General features: G+C 38.0%; 1 protein-coding gene across 1 annotated transcript; it reads right to left on the bottom strand.

Moving 5' to 3' along the window:
* Positions 1–5136: 5136 nt before the first annotated feature.
* Positions 5137–16605, bottom strand: LOC143291134 (zinc finger protein 706-like). The gene is made up of 4 exons (XM_076600803.1): positions 16484–16605; positions 10750–10901; positions 10217–10310; positions 5137–9465 (listed from the first exon to the last, which is right to left on the bottom strand). Exons 2-3 carry the CDS (start codon positions 10885–10887, stop codon positions 10221–10223), a joined length of 228 nt encoding a protein of 75 aa, XP_076456918.1. The 5' UTR covers positions 10888–10901; positions 16484–16605; the 3' UTR covers positions 5137–9465; positions 10217–10220.
* Between the last annotated feature and the right edge of the window lie 360 nt (positions 16606–16965).

Below are 16965 nucleotides of genomic sequence, written 5' to 3'. Positions count from 1 at the left end.
CCCCCCCAAAAAAAAATGCTACATAGACTGCATAAAGGCCAACATGGCGCATTCTGGAATCCCCCCTTTCAGAGCAAGTGGAGGATTGTGCGCAGGATAGGTGCGGCTGGTGTGCGGACTGACAAAGCATGCACACTACAGCTTTGAGAAGAACCACAGCAGCAGCTGTACCGAGGCCCATGAGAAGAGGAAGGCAGCTGAGGCAGCAGTGCCCAAAGAGCACGGACAGTTTCCTTACTCTCACTGCAGACTTCTTCTCAAGGCCTGACTAAGTGCGTTGGGTTACGCTGCTGGTCAGGTATCTGCTTGGCAGATGCGGTGTAGCGTATATGGATTTGTCCCAACGCAGTGACGCCTCCTTGAGCTACTGAAGAACTGACTCACTGCAGACGCCACAGCCGTTGCTGTATGCAAGTCCATACCAAACGTGATTGAGAAGCATGTAGACAACATCGTTGGACACACGGTGGACTACCAAGAATATGGGTGCATGTCCATGTGGGACATGAGATAAAATATATATCCTGTGATTGACTCAGTGTGGAAGAGACATACGCTGGGTGACATTTTCTGTGACTGTAGTCACCATTTGAATTTGTTTCTTTCTTTTTCTTTTTTTAATGTGTGTGTGTGTGTGTGTGTCACCTTAGATGTGTTCTCTTGTTTGAGACTTTTCAAGCCTGTGCCTGATCAGTTTGATTGTTGTCACACAATTTGTACCAGGAGGAGATTATCACACACTACTAGTTTTTTGTTGTTGTTGTTGTTGTTGTTGTTTATTTCGTTCATGGGCTGTGACTCCCTCATTCACTCCTATACACAAGTGGGCTTTTACATGTATGACTTGTTTTTGTCCTTACCATGCAGGTGGTTCTCTTTTTTTCACCAGTGTCGAGTCATTCAGATAAGATGATAAACTGAGATCCCATGTGCAGCATGCACTTAGCATACTAAAAAAAATCAAATAAAAAAAAAAACAAAATAAAAAAACCATGATAACAGAATAGTTTTCTTTGGCAATTTTTTTTTTTTTTAGAAAAATCCACTTTGATAGTAAAACAAAATACACCTGCAGAGAAGAGAGAGAGAGAGAGAAAAGCGTGGATCTGCATTGTGGTGACATGCTCTCTTTGTTGGAGAGAGCAGGTGGATTTTCACACAGAGAAATCTGTTGTGACAAAAAGTAATACAACACAAGACCATACAACACAATACAATACAATACTACATGATACAATACAATACAATACAACACAATACCATACAACACAATACAATACCAAACAAAACAACACAACACAACACAATACAATACACTACACTACACTGAAACGTTCATCCAAGCTGTTTGTTGATGTGGTGTGTGTGTGTCAAAGATGTCGATGTCTCTTGTTTTTATGTCCCCAGGGGGGTATATGAAATACAGCTCTTGCCTCGTCAGTCTGCTGGTCACAGCTTATATTAGTTAACGGTGCTGTGAATTAGACGAAGCTTTGTCATTGACTTAGATATTTGTGGTTTTTTAGTTCTCTACCTTCAACACAAAAGGCGGCAGAGTTTCCTTTTTGCTTTGTAACTTTTTATTTCTCTTCATTTTTTTTTTTTTTTTTTTTAGCATGGGGGTGGTGGTCCTGTGTTTGTTTTATTTTACCCGCAAGTTTTTGGGTTTTTTTGTGTCATGCGAGTACATGGACGTCTACAACTTGCATGGCAGTTCACTGTACTGGATATTGGGTTTTTTGGTGTGTGTGTGTGTGTGTGTGTGTGTGTGTGTGCTAGATAACCAGAAGATAGGATACTTATCAGCGATAATGAAACGATGTTTGGAGATGAGGGTGATGAAGTTGAAGCGTTTGTATGATTGATAAGTGACCTTAAAAAATACAATTGTTTGTATGATTGGTAAGTGGCCATAAAAGTATATATATATATATGGTAAGTGGCCATTAAAAAAAATATTAATATGTATTTCTAACAGTGATATTTTTCTTTCGCACTTGCGTAATGGAATCCATGAGAAAATCTGTTTCATTGGACCTACTTAGGCTTTTGTGACATGTGTGTGTGTGTGTGTGGTGTGTGTGTTTGTGAGAGCTCATGAATATGCATGCTGACATTTTATTTTTTACTATTTCTTATATATTTCTTTATAAATACCACCAGTATTGTTGATAAGTTTTTTGATGGCTGTTTTTTTTCCTAATGTGACAGTTGTGTACTTATTATGGTTAAATGTTTGTGTTGAGCAGGCTTGATATGGCCCTGTGTGGCTGGACTATAATTAAGCAACAATATTATATGTTTCGTTGCTCTTTCCCTCGCCAAGGACTTTCGGTTCAAGTTTGTCTTTGGCATCACATGTAATTTACTTGGCACTGTGATGAGAAAAAAAACAGCATTGAACCAAACATGGTGTGCATGTAACTTTTTTGTTTAAGTGGAAAGATGGAAGCTGAGTGGAAGTGTGTAAGGCCAGGTGTGTTGTTTATTGTGAGCAATGTGTAGTCAGAGGTCAGTTTTATGGTCAAATGTCCAGTGTGTTAGCCGCAACTCACAGGTCAGTTTTATGGTCAAATGTCCGGTGTGTTAGCCGCAACTCACAGGTCAATTTTATGGTCAGATGTCCTGCGTGGTTTAACCGCAACTCACAGGTCAGTTTTATGGTCAAATGTCCTGCGTGGTTTAGCCACAACTCACAGGTCAGTTTTATGGTCAAATGTCCTGCGTGGTTTAGCCGCAACTCACAGGTCAGTTTTATGGTCAAATGTCCTGCGTGGTTTAGCCACAACTCACAGGTCAGTTTTATGGTCAAATGTCCTGTGTGGTTTAGCCACAACTCACAGGTCAGTTTTATGGTCAAATGTCCTGCGTGTTAGCGGACACAGAGTGATGGTTGGAATGACAGGGCATTCACAGCAGATCAGCTTGAGGAGAGAGAAAAAAAGAGCTGGAGGGAAAGAAAAAGCGAAATGACAGTAAAAAGAAAGAACGTACAACAGAAAGAAAAATAAGTGCAGAGGGTGTTTTTTCTCATCTCGCTTGAGTTGACTTCATCAGGATTTTGCGCTGTTTATACTTTATTTTTTATTAGTATTAGTATTTTTATGTATTTATCTTTTTTTTTTCTCAAGGCCTGACTAAGCGTGTTGGGTTACGCTGCTGGTCAGGCATCTGCTTGGCAGACGTGGTGTAGCGTATATGGATTTGACCGAAGGCAGTGACGCCTCCTTGAGCTACTGATACTGATACTGAGGGAAAGGATAGGCAGGTGTTGGTGGTGATTTTTCGTCGTTGTATGTTTTTTGAAACAGTCCGTTGGCAGACCATCTTGCGTTTCTCGAGTACAAGCCCACGCCATTCCATCCTTCCTCTCACCCTCTGTGCTTATTTTTCTTTCTGTTCTATGTTCTTTCTTCTTACTGTCATTTCACTCCGTTCATATATATATCTTTGTATATATGTGTGTGGGGCTGGGTTATATGGGCGTATGTGTGTGTGCTTGTACAAGTGAGTGTGCCTATGTGTGGGTGTGTGTGTGTGTGTGTGTGTGTGCCATGGAAGCTGTGATACGTAGCCTAGAAATGAGTGTGTGGAGGGGGGTAGACGGAGTACAGGGTAAGGTGTGTGTGTGTGTGTGTTGGGGCTCATGTAGGTTTATGTGTATTTGACTGTGCTTTCATATCTGTGACACTGCATGTTTGGTGCATATCTGTTATGCATATGTGTGTGTATGTGGTTTTTTGGGGGTGGGGTTTTTTTTTTTACATTTATTTGCTTATTTATCATCATTATTATTTATTTATTTATCTATTTATTTTATTTTATTTTTTCTCAAGGCCTGACAAAGCGCGTTGGGTTACGCTACTGGTCAGGCATCTGCTTGGCAGATGTGGTGTAGCGTATATGGATTTGACCGAACGCAGTGACGCCTCCTTGAGCTACTGAAACTGAAACGGAAACTGATCTTTTAGGTCCCTTTTTGTTTTGTTGAAAATCGTCTATAGTCGGTTTATGAATTGTATCTGGCTGTCAAGACATTCACCACATGCCAATGTACTTGTATCCACACAGGACTTTGTAATGATTTTCTTGTTCCATTTCATCAGTAACTCTTGTGTCTTGTGACATGTTCCAGGTAGATTGACCTGGTTGCTAAAGCAAACAGCTTTGAGCAGGATGAAAAGTGTGTTTAAACAATTGGATTAATAACTGATTTGCTTTTACTTCATTTTTAGGCTTGTTCTTTACTTAATTATTGTTGTGATGTGTTTACTATAATAATAGTATATAATTTATTAGGGAAAAAACGAAACAAAAAAAACAAAAAACATGCACTTGGTCAACCATAAGTTCTCGGATTAAAAAAAAAAAAGTCTTTCAGTTTGTACTCTCTTCCTGTTTGTCTTTCACTCTCTCAGTCACTTTTATATATATATATATATATTTATATATATATCTATGCATGTGACTGTGCGGTTCAAGTGAAGATGAATAAAAGAAAAAGTAAAGATGCATTCATTGCAACAAAAGCGCAGCTGTAAATTGCTTGATATCATGTATCTCCAGCTGCCAGCATGGGTTGTGGATATGTTTGTTCATGTGCTGTTTATTATGTATAAATACTATTATTTGAATATTGCTTGTGAAAAGTATATCAAGCTGAACTTTCAGTGTATTTTCCAGTGGTCTCACACTTTTTTTAATTACATAATTCAAAAGAAGACATAAAATTGCAATGTGTATGAACTGGATTATTAACAATACATGCTCAGATATTTTTTAGAACACTGAACACTTTCAGCCCAAGCTCAGTTTGGAAGACAACTTTCAGTCCAAGCTAAGTTTGGAAAACAACTTTTGTCCACTCCAAGCCATTTCTACTGACACTGCTGCCCCATTGTCATTCCAGGTGCTTCACCCCTTAAATGCCCCAGGATATTTGTCCCCTTTCAGTGTGTAAAATAGTGCCCCAGGATGGAAATTTTAGTCTGCGTCATTATAGGAATTTCCTATCACAAAGGCGTTATTATTGGATAGTGTATTCATAATCCTTTCACAGTATAGGTTATATATACTTTTGTTTTTTTTTGCATGCTTCGAATTTTTTTAAAATTTACTTTTTTTCTTAAAAAAAAGAAAAAGATTATTACCCTTCATGACCAAAATCTTCCTGGGAAAATAATTATCACCAAGAGTAAAATAGGTGCATCACTGAAAGGGTTCAACGCCGGACACATAGATGTGACATTTATGTGACAGCACTGTGTGAGGCCAGTTGAAAAGGGTTAGTTAGGAGAGAGGAGTATCAAGTGGCATTCTGTGTAAATTCATCTTTGTGTAGTTTGTGTCTGTTCACTGGGGGTTGGGTTGAAGCGGTTCTGCCCAAACTGTGCACCAGTCTTGTGTTGATTGAAACATTGTACTTCAGTCAATTTCTTGGTGTTAAGAGTTTGTGAACCTTTAGGAGATTGGCTTATGGTTTATGTACATGAATGTGAGTGTAGTAATTTTTTTTTTTTCTGGGGCTTCTTTTCTTTTTCTTTAAATATTTCTCTAGGACCAGTGTTTACAGTTTTTCAGTCTTGGTATGGCTTTGTATCGTTATTTGGGTGATAAGCATTAAATGTAATAACAACAGCATTCAGTCATATTCTTTTTTCTTTCTTCTTTTTTTTTTTTAGGGGAAGATAGAACACATTACCTGTGAGTAATGTTATGCCTGGCAGAATACTTGAAGCCTTGAAATACAGGAAGCCTTGAAGCATCTTCTCTCTCTTTTTGACCAGTCTGACGTAGCATGCAACTGTGACCTGTGTAGTAGTTTGGAATTCCCCTGGGAGGGTTGTGGGGGAGGGAGGGGATGCGGATTGAGGTTGAGGACAACCGAATTGAAAGGTTTCAGCATTTGCTTGATCAAGATGCTGTTATCAGCATTTCTCCTGTTTCTGAGGGGATGCGGATCGAGGACAACTAATGTGAGAGGCTCAGCGTTTGCTTCATGTTTATCACAATGTTATTGTCAGCATTCCTCCTCTGTTTTCTGTGCAACTGAGAAACTTTTGACGGTTCATCCACAGACAGTACTTTGATTCCTAAGTGTCTGCATCCAGCCTGTTCTTTCCCCTTCTCCTACACACATGCATGCACATGTATCCAACATAGAAGACACAGACACATAAATTGAGTAGTCAGTGTTACTGGTCCCTCACATTCAACATTTTCAGACTCAGATACTCAAACTGCCACTTCGTGATTAGTGAATGAACAACTGACACATGCAATGAAGTTTGCTTTAATACGAATGTGACATCATTACTGATGGAGTCTTATTTTTTATCAGTGAATGTACAACCATATTATCTTCTTTATCATTATCTTATGAAATGATAATTGGTTAGACACTGAAATTTTATTCCGTATTTTCAGAATTGCACTGTGAGTAACACATTTGTAATGAAAATTTTAAGACTGCCTTGTGACAAAGTGAACAAGTAATTAATTTGTATATAGATATATTAGGTTCATACCACAATTTGTATTGTCAAGCTAATAACACACAGCTGATTTGATTTTGTGTTGTAAGATTTGTTTTTAGTCTTCTCTTATAGATTTATTTCCCCTCTCATTCCAAATGTGTGTGTATGTGTGCCTGTTGTGAAATTGATTTTCGATCTTTTTCTGCTCAAAATGTTGATCAAGTAAAGATAGCAAAACATTTGCTCTTGCATGTTGATAATAGTAGTTAACTACATTTGTAAACTAACAAAAAGTGTTTGAGTATTATTTAACAATTCTTGTAAACAAACAAAAAATATTGAGGTTTTTTTAATCTCTTAGGCTGACAAACCTGCCTTGTACATAGGCACATTATTATTTTTGTTTTGTAACAGGAGACGATTTTCATCCTGTGTTTGGCAGTTTGCAAACATTTTCTTACTCTTGTAGACAAGATACATTCAAAAGAAATTTTTAACTGAAATTTCTTTTCCATTTACTTTATACATAGTACAGTTCTAAATAATACATTCATAGAAAAGAAAAACTGGCAATAATTAAGACAATAATACATGTCTATAAACTGTCATATTTCATTCATTTTCAGACACAGGGTTACTTGGTCTTTTTAACATGATTAATATTCTAAAATCTTCAGATCTGCATTTCGCTTTCTGCACAAATCTGTTTAAAAAATCAAAGACAAAAAACAGTGTAGCAATGTGTAGCCATTAAAACAGGAAATCAATACAAAACCAGGCAAACAAAACATTTGAAAGACCCAAAGACAATGGGATTCAAATAACCTGACAAGCTTCCCGCTGTTCTTTTCTCCCTTTTCAAAGTGCTGCTTCAAGTATCAGTGATTTCCTCTGCCATGTCCACTTCTTCAGACCTATGGACGAGTTGCTTACATACTTCACCACTGAAGCACTTGCATACCTTCGAAAGTTGCAGCGTACCACATACAAGATCAATACCAATAGAAATGCTTGCTTTTCACGATAGCGTTCACACATACCTGAACACTTTCCATTGTGCTGCAGTCAAGTGGCGTTTGAACAGGAATAAAAAAAAAAAAAAAAAAAAGAAAGAAAAAAACTGAACCTGCTGTTGCCATTTCAACAGGGTAACAGCTGCGGAGTCAATATTTATTTATCATATAGATACGCCGTGACTCGATGGCTTTGCTCCATCTTATCCAAGGGGGGAACATTAAGAGGGAAAACAGCTGCTGCACTGCAGTAAAATATGCTTGAAGATCTATGCAGTCTGTTGTCTAGTCTAGGCTTTTTTGTTTTGTTTTCATCTACTGCAAGGCCGACTCAAGATTCAGAAGAATGTATTGCCCAACCTCTTGGGTTAAAGACTTGCAGATTACCTCACTCTCCAAAGTTTAGGGTCACTTGTTTCAGTGTCAGTTTGAAAATTATTGATTTCATCTTTGCATCGTCATCATAAAACAGCATAATATAAAGTGGACAATCTTTTTCTTTAAAAATTTTTTTTTTTTTTTACCAAAATCTTAGTTAAAAATTTACAAACCATAACCATGTCCAATAATTGTGGGAGAGTAAAATCCAAATAAAAGAAACAGGATTAACTTAAAAACACCCACTGAATGAAAGAACATGACACATGAAAACACTCTGGCATGGCAGGGACAAAAGAGGGATGAGGTAGGGGGGCATTTTGAGGAACTACCTCATATGCTGTCAGTGTCACACAGTGGCTGGGTTGAGGACCAGTCAAACCATACATCAGAACAATCCTTGGGGGAAACCCGCAGGCTGCCGCATGATGCAGCCGAAGCTGACAGGTAAAAAAAAACATAGATATATATACATACTGATAAAGTAAAAATGTTGCATGACATCACTGACTTGGTCATAATTCATGTGTGTGTGTGTAACATTTAAAATTCACTATAAATAAATATGTTGTTGCCAGTTATTGAACCCTTAACATATGGACCCCAATGTCTCCTATTATATTCATGCTGTATAAAGTACCTTTTCCCCCTCCATGTTACATCATGGTTATATATATCAGATTCTTCCCAATGCTGCCAGCCTGGGACTTAAAGCTACCTACAGACTCAGGTTGGTTCCATGACTGGCTCTCTCTGCTTTGGTTAACTAAAGACTGAACTATCCATTCCAAATTATTCAAATACAGCAATTAGCATTCTGCATTTGGAAGAGAGGGGTTGAAATGGTAGCTCTCAGCAATTCCAAACATTTGGCTACAGTGAGAAACAATCAGATTCAGACCAGTCACACATGTGTCCTGAGCCATACAGCTAAGGCAGGAATCTGTAAAGCTGAAATGGGTCATGAGACAGCTCCATTACCAAATGAACAATACTCGGCTGTCAGTCATTGAGAACAGTGATTCCACAGACCAAATACTCTTGCTTTAAAGTCTTGAGTAAACATCAGCAATGCTTTAAAAGTAATGAATTAAAAGCTTGGCTCCTCCCAGCAGAATGATTAAAATACTACATCCCTCCCCACTAACTCCACATCGCCCTTCCCCCAACCAAAAAACAAACAGAAGATAAGTAAAATAAAATTAAAAAATTAAAAAAACAAACACCACTGGCACTGTATAATTATCATCAAGTTGTGCCAACACACTCTCACACACACAAACACACAAGGTGGAGTTTGATTATAACCGTTTAATCGAATGCCAATCGAGAGAGATTATGTGCACAAAAAGTCCTGGTCACAAGAATGAAGACACACACATATACACAAATAATCCAGTGACTGTGATTGTTTCTGGAGCCGAGGGCAGCGACAAGAGAACACAAAACAAACAACGCGACTGACAACTGTCTGATGATGACGATGATGATCACTCCACAACCGATGAGGGGAATATTTCTTTAGCGTGCACAGCTTGACAAACACGTTACACCCGTCACCAAGGTGGCTCCATCTTCTGATGCCTTACATGCCTCGCCTGTTCACAGCAACAACAGCACACCGTTAGCACATCACCCACACTGAGGAGTAAACAGCTTATGAATAATACACAGGCACTGATCTGTAGATCAGCACCTGAATTGGACAATAATGATCAAAAGCAGAACTGTACTCATTTATCAATGTACGTGCAGAGCAAATGGGCAGTCAAAACTTCTGGAAGAAGAGCATCCATAGCAAGTCGGAGGTTTCCTTTGAAATGTTTGTTGTTCAAAGAATTTAGTTTCGTGTTTCACTTACTTCAGCCATTTCACACAGGTCTGGCGACAATCACCCCTGACCATATCAGTTTCATTTGGGGAAGCAACAGCAAGGTAAAAACAACAGAGACATGAATCAAGACAAAAATTAAAGCAAAAAGGTCACACACACACACACACACATTTTCAGCAGATTTTTTTTTTTTTTTTTACTCATACTTCTTACTTACCAGGGTTACCTGAAATCACCTTTATTTTGATTTCATTGTCTGACATTGTCTATTAAAACATCTGCTTTTTAGGGGAAGGGAGTTGGTGAAATATGACATAATCTGTTGCAAATAAAGATCTTTGATAGAGTCAGAGGCTATCAGTATCAATGACCTATTCAGGCTATTGCCGTATTGGGTTATACACACACACACACATCTACATATATATATATATATATATATATATATAATTAAGACAGATAAATGCATGCATTGCACATGTATATATTCACACACAGCACTAAATAATGCATACCTTGTCAAACATCCTTCAAGCAGTCTGGCAGAGGTTCCTTGGGGTGTTTGTTCTCGAAGTGTTGCTTGAAAGTCTTGGGGTCTGGCATCTGGGCCTGACAACAACAACACACACACACACACACATTAGATACTTAGGACAGCCTTGTTTCCCTTGTGATCAGCCAATGGCATGGGCTCTTCAGCAGTTCAAGGGGATAAATCTCATTCAGAAAAGTCAAGACAACTTTATGAATTACTTTTAAAAATTAAATCTAACTGTGTTCAAATCACCCAAAACCAAAAACATTCTAGGTCTGTCAGTGTGTATTTTGTAATGTTAACACTGCTGAGCAGAATCGTAAGTATTCCTTTTCCCCACCTGAAGTGAACAACTTTTGTTTCCAAGTTTACACAATACAGCCACCTAGACCAGGTGAGTGAGGCCTGAAATGTCTTCATCATCTCTTTTCTCTCAATCCAAAGGTGGACAGACGTACATATTATATCACTTCAAACTGAGATGACCCCACACACTAAGTAAGCACAGCTTACCTTACAGACAGGGCAGCTGTGTACTAAGGCCTTGGCCGCAGCCTTCTTCTGCTCATGAAGATTGTGTCCCTTTTTGTTGGCCTCCGCTTTCTTCTGTGACTTCTGTTGGGACTGGATCTTCTGCTGTCCACGGGCCATCCTGATTCTTTACCCTGCACATAGGTCTGTGCCACATGTTCACCTGTCCTTGGCCATTTTTGACTCACTTGTGTAAACACCGTGAGTCTATGTTTTAACCCGGTGTTCGGTTGTCTGTGTGTGTGTGTGTGTGTGTCCGTGGTAAACTTTAACATTGACATTTTCTCTGCAAATACTTTGTCAGTTGACACCAAATTAGGCATAAAAATAGGAAAAATTCAGTTCTTTCCAGTCATCTTGTTTAAAACAATATTGCACCTCTGGGATGGGCACAAAAAAAAAAAAAAAAAAAAAAAAAAGCCTAATTATATGCAAACTGCATTTACTGTTATATTTATATTTTTTTTTGTATTCTCTAAACTTGGCACTTTGATCTGATATTCTGACCCAACAACAAGAGCAGTCATTATTATAATTTTCTGTTCAAACAGGAACTTCTTTTGCTCAGCATGGAAGTTTTATTTATTTTGCAAACGTTTTGGTGCAGTTAGTAAAAAAAAAAAGGGAAATTAATGCTAGGGGACTTAATTTACTTTAAAGTGATCTTTCTCATCTTAAACATTACATTTTGAAATTATACTCAATACATAAAAAGCTTGGATTTTTTTTTTTTTTTTTTTTTTTAAGTGTATCACAAGTGAGTCTTGAAGGCCTTGCCTCTCTTGTTCTTCTTATACCTTTGTAGGCTGTGAGTCCCATGCTCGCTAAGTACTTAATGAGTGGTGGGCTTTTATGTCCATGCATTATGTATATAATGAATTTGTAAACTTTTCAACTCAACCATGTACATTGTAGACAGCTATACTTCATTTTCGGCTGTGTGAATGCCGAGTACAACATTGTGTTTCATCAGATGCTAGTTATCAAAAGCCATCTACCTGAAGATCTAGTCATCAGCCCCATCCTTATGTAATATGCTGCTTCTGTTCAAACGTGTGTGTGTGTGTGCATGTGCGTGCATGCATGCGTGTGTGTGTGTGTGTGTGTGTGTGTGTGTGTGTGTGTGTGTGTGTGTGTGTGTGTGTGTGTGTGTGTGTGTATGCACAAGTTTTTATATTGATATGCACTTGTATGTATCCTAATTTCTACTTTATCTGTGTTTGTGTATGATTTTTGATTTATGTTCGTATCTTCTTATGTAATATCCCCCCGCCCCCCACCCACCCCAATATTCCTTGTGACCCCGGTACACTTGGTAATAAAGACATACTCTATTTTATTCTATTCTAATTGCAGCATCTTAATATGCTTGCTTATCTTCTGTACATACTATGAACACATATGAACTTGATGAAGGGGATCACTGAGGCACCAACTGAACATGTTACTTGCTCTAAAGCACTTACAAAATATATTGACATGGGGGACAGATTCAGATTGGATAAACTAACACCATACGCCAATTCCAACATTCTTACACTGAAAGTCCCATTCAGCTATTGTAAACACTGGCCATTCTGAAACAAGTGCCAGGCTATTTCAAAAGAGGAAACAGGCATAACACAAATCATAAGTTCTACCTTCCACAGTATGAGTGTGAAACAAAATGCAGGTTATAAAAATATAACACAATTAATCAACTTGAATGACACTTGTAGGCCACCTGACATTGTGCCCATCTTGCCCCCCCCCCCCCCCCACCCCCCCAAAAGGGAGGAGGCAAACGGGGGCAACTACAGTCTACTGCCAGTACTGGTTCACATTCTTTCCAACCCTCTTCCAAAGCTTTCCCATCCCCTCCATATTTACCCCTTGCAAATATGCATCTGTCACTGGGAACATGGGCACTTGTGGGGTTCAAGACATCTGCTGACCAGGATTTTTGTTTTTTTCAACAACATAAACTAATAAACTCAATATTTAATATTGAGTTCTCTTTTTTTTCTTCTCCCCCCCCCCCCCCCCCCCACACACACACCAACCCCCCCTCTCCCCCCAAAAAATCATGTCATGAACAACCTGTCTGAACCATTATGACCAGCAAGCACCAACTACAGTATTTATAAAGTCTTCCCAAATATATAATATACAAACATAGCCCACTGATATTAAAAAAAAAAAAAAAAAAATCATCGTTATTATAAAATCACTTGCAATCTCAATGTCACAATCAAACATTTGCATGCCATTACATAAATAATGCTTACAGTTACACATTTACTTTACTGACTACTTTTTTTTTCCAAGTCAACAATTCAAAAATACATTGTGACTTACTACACCAAACACCAATAATCATATCACATCATTACTGAATCAACTGTTTATTGAAAAAGTCAACACTCTGTAACTGAATGCACTGGGTACATCCTGCAAACAATACACCAGACCCAGTTCAAAACATGTTATCTTCTAGATTCAATTTGCTGCCATACTTACGCAATTTACCAGTTCGTAATATTCTATTAATCAAACTAAAGTATAAAAAAAACAACAACAACAACAACAACAACAAAACAAAAACAAAAAAACCCCAGAAAACCCCCCCAAAAAACCTATTAATCATCCACAGGTTGACTGATCACCCCTTGAAGTAAGACCATCATTACTCTGAGTCTAGCTGAATGTCAGAAAACTTCATTACTCAGTACATGTGTCAGCACTAAGTTCCAATAAAAAGCTAAACCAAATTTTACCTCAGATAACAGATATGGGTTCTAAAGCGATCACAATATTAAAGAAGATAAATCAGTTCTTTACCAGTGTAAAGCCACACCCATGATAATACATCTAAATTTAAAAGCAGGTGAAATGAAACTTGCTTTGCCACAGCTTTCATTGCTGGAACAGTGAAAGCACAGAGGTGTGCCATCTACTGATCTAGGGTCTGCAGTTTGGCCAAGCGGTGAATCATTCAGGGACTGGGTTCAAGTCAAAGTGGAGGGCAAAGGAGGGAGTGAGGAGGAGAGGCCACAGCTGGCTTTGGGCCAAGGGATTACCAGTGTTTGCATGTGGAGGTTAAAATGCAACTTGGGAACAGTTTAGTCCAACCATCTCGCTCTCAGGGACTGCTAAGTTTTCAAAGCCTTTGCTTCAGTTTTATTGCTGTTGATATTATCAGTTTAATTTTGATTACATTCCTATTCTTCTTAACATTGATTTTGTGAAAGAACTATTTTTTCTCTAGGATATAACAAATAATAATTTTATAATTTATAAAGCAACAACAAACTTGAACTTTGTAAACAAACAAAAATTTGTCTTCTTCAAATGAACCAGTTACACATACACGCACGCACGCACATGCGCATACACACTCACACACACACAAACCAAATACAACAAACGTAATTATCGTTGTCATATGCACAGTCACACACAACAAGCACACTCCACACAAAGTGCAACATGCACTCGAACGGCTTAGCAGGAATAATTGAACACACATAGTTGATTAACACACACTGGGCTGTCTACAACTGTTCTGCTTCAACTAGTCAAGCCAAGTCTCACCCAAGTAAATTATATCAAAATGAGCACAAAATGCCAGTTTTACTCTGTCTGGCTGGCTGTCCAAAGAGCTGTTCATGGAGGATATCAATAACCAGTAATTAATACTATTAATAAAGTAATATTAGGAATCTGAATAAATGCATACTGACCTGACGAACGGGATATCATCATAAATAACGGGAAAAAAAAGCAAAGAAAAAAAAGCAATGTGTATTTTTCAGTTTCTTTACATTTATAAGCTTGTCAGTGTGACCCTTTGAAGATTCTCCTATACATTGTTTGGTTTAAATGGGGAGAAAATTAACCCCTCCAAAAAATGAGACAATATACTTTTTTCCCTACAAAAAAAGAGACTAGATTATTGATTTTCAAGTTAACCCACGTAAGCATCATGTCACTCTTCGGTGTTTACTTTTTCTTTTTTGCAGTGCTGCTGAAGAATGCCATCCCCCTAACACATACTATAAGTAGACTTATATACACTTTAGTAGTATGTGACTTATAAAATACTAATAGCCTTTTCATTCAGCTCTCAAGACTTCAGTTAGTGTCTGGTCCAAAACCTTTCGAAGATTTTTCACATTAACACTTTAACCATATACTATGATATAGACTGACAAAACCTAGTTATTTGTACATTATCCCATTTTTTATTTATCTTTTATTTTTATAAGGGTTTGCACATATGCTCATTCCAATCTGAATTTCATTGTTGAACTTGGAAGAACAGCTCTATGGACTAACTGAACAATGTGCCCCATAACCCTCCCTCTCCATATTTCTATCGTGCTATCCAACTTTGTTGAACATCTTTGTTTGTTAGCAGCAATTCCCATGTTCATTCATATTTACACAAGTGGGCTTTTACCTGAATGACCATTTTTACCCCGCCATGTAGGCAGCCATACTCTATTTTCAGGGGGGGGGGGGGGGGGGGGGGGGGCGTGGCGTCGGGGGGAGGTGTGCATGCTGGGTATATGTTGTTTCCATAACCCACCAAACACTGACATGGATTACAGGATCTTTAACATGCATATTTGATCTTCTGCTCACGTGTACACACAAAGGGGGTTCAGGTACTGGCAGGCCTGCACATATCTTGACCTGGGAGATCAGAAAAACCTCACCAGGCGCAGTTACCAAGATTCTACCCGGGACCCTGGCCTCAGATTGAGTCCAATGTTATAACCACTTGGCTATTGCGCCCATTTGTTAAACTTAAACATCATTTTTTCATTTCTTCTTCATTCATAGTCTGCAATTTCCATGTTTACATATAATAGTACTGTGCAACAACAAGTAGGTTTTTACATGCATAACTGACTTTTTTTAACCTGTCATGTAGGCAACCATACTTCATTTTTGGGAGTATTTTTCATTCTTACTCCTTTTAAAAGTTTTGGTCCTGTAGATGTATTAAGTGATCCCTTCTCTAATTCAAGTGTTCATGGTCAGTTGTATAATCTGGCTCTTTCTTATGATACAGTTCTATTTCTGTATACTGAGTTATGTGAGCATTTCATGTGATTTGAGTTAACCATAACCTTTTCTCTACAAATTGGCACTCAATAATACCTCTCTGAAATGATTTTTTTTTTCTTTTTGCTGAATTTATTTACTGATTATGTCTTCTATTTTTTCGTTTTTAAACAATACCACTTGTTCCAGTTCCAACTTCCTGTTGGTCAACGTAAGTATACATAATTATCATTTGCTCCACTTCTTGCATTTTTTCAATGTTTCGTGAAAGGGCTTGATGCTTCGTGCTTGCAAATACGGGGTGAGCAAGCGGAAAGTGGCAGGGTGCTGGAACAGTGAAAAAGCAGCCCGACACAAACTGACAAAGGGCTGGGGATTCTGCCGCGCTATGTAATAGTATGTGACAGAAGTTAGAGGGGATCCGAAAAAAGAAAGACAGAGAGAAAAAATGAGAGAACGAAAAACACGGCAGATATGCTTTGTATCGATTCCATAAAGATTGTAGGATTTTCCAACTCAACTGACTTCAAATTTTCAATATCCCACACATTTTGAAAGACAGAATCTTAACCAAAAAAGTCCATATCTACATATAATTATTTCCTCATGTTATCATCAGAATAAATGTTGAGACAATCTTACAAACAAACCGTTGAATACTCACGGATCAATCCGGCAATCCCCAAAGAAATCCAAGTAAAATGTGCACAACAAACACAAGAGTCAACTCCGTCACAGAGCGGTTGCGGAACACCAAGGAAATTACGGATGTTGCACACGAACCTGAACCGGATATCGATTTCCTTTAATGCCATGAATATAGGTGTAGGAGGTGTGCACGTTCTGACAATCCTACGGGCACTTTGGGACAAAAATTCGATTCTGCTATGACTCAAAAGATTATCAATAATACAAATCATTTTTTACTCCTACAACATTTTGTTAATAGTTTATTATAGTCTTCTTTTGGTTTCTATCTTTTAATACCCGACTGAAAAAAGCAGACACATTCAGGTTGCACATATATGTAAATGTTTTTATGTTTCTTCTTTAGTTATGTCACATCATTTCAAACCTAAATGGATCTAACCATTAGCATCTTTATCATCCTCATTCATTGTCTTACAAATTCAGAAAGAAAAAAAG

Source organism: Babylonia areolata, chromosome 16, assembly GCF_041734735.1.
Source record: "Babylonia areolata isolate BAREFJ2019XMU chromosome 16, ASM4173473v1, whole genome shotgun sequence".
NCBI lineage: Eukaryota > Metazoa > Mollusca > Gastropoda > Neogastropoda > Buccinidae > Babylonia > Babylonia areolata.
Note: the sequence above shows the minus strand (reverse complement) of the source record. Positions and strands in the feature narration are given on the sequence as shown.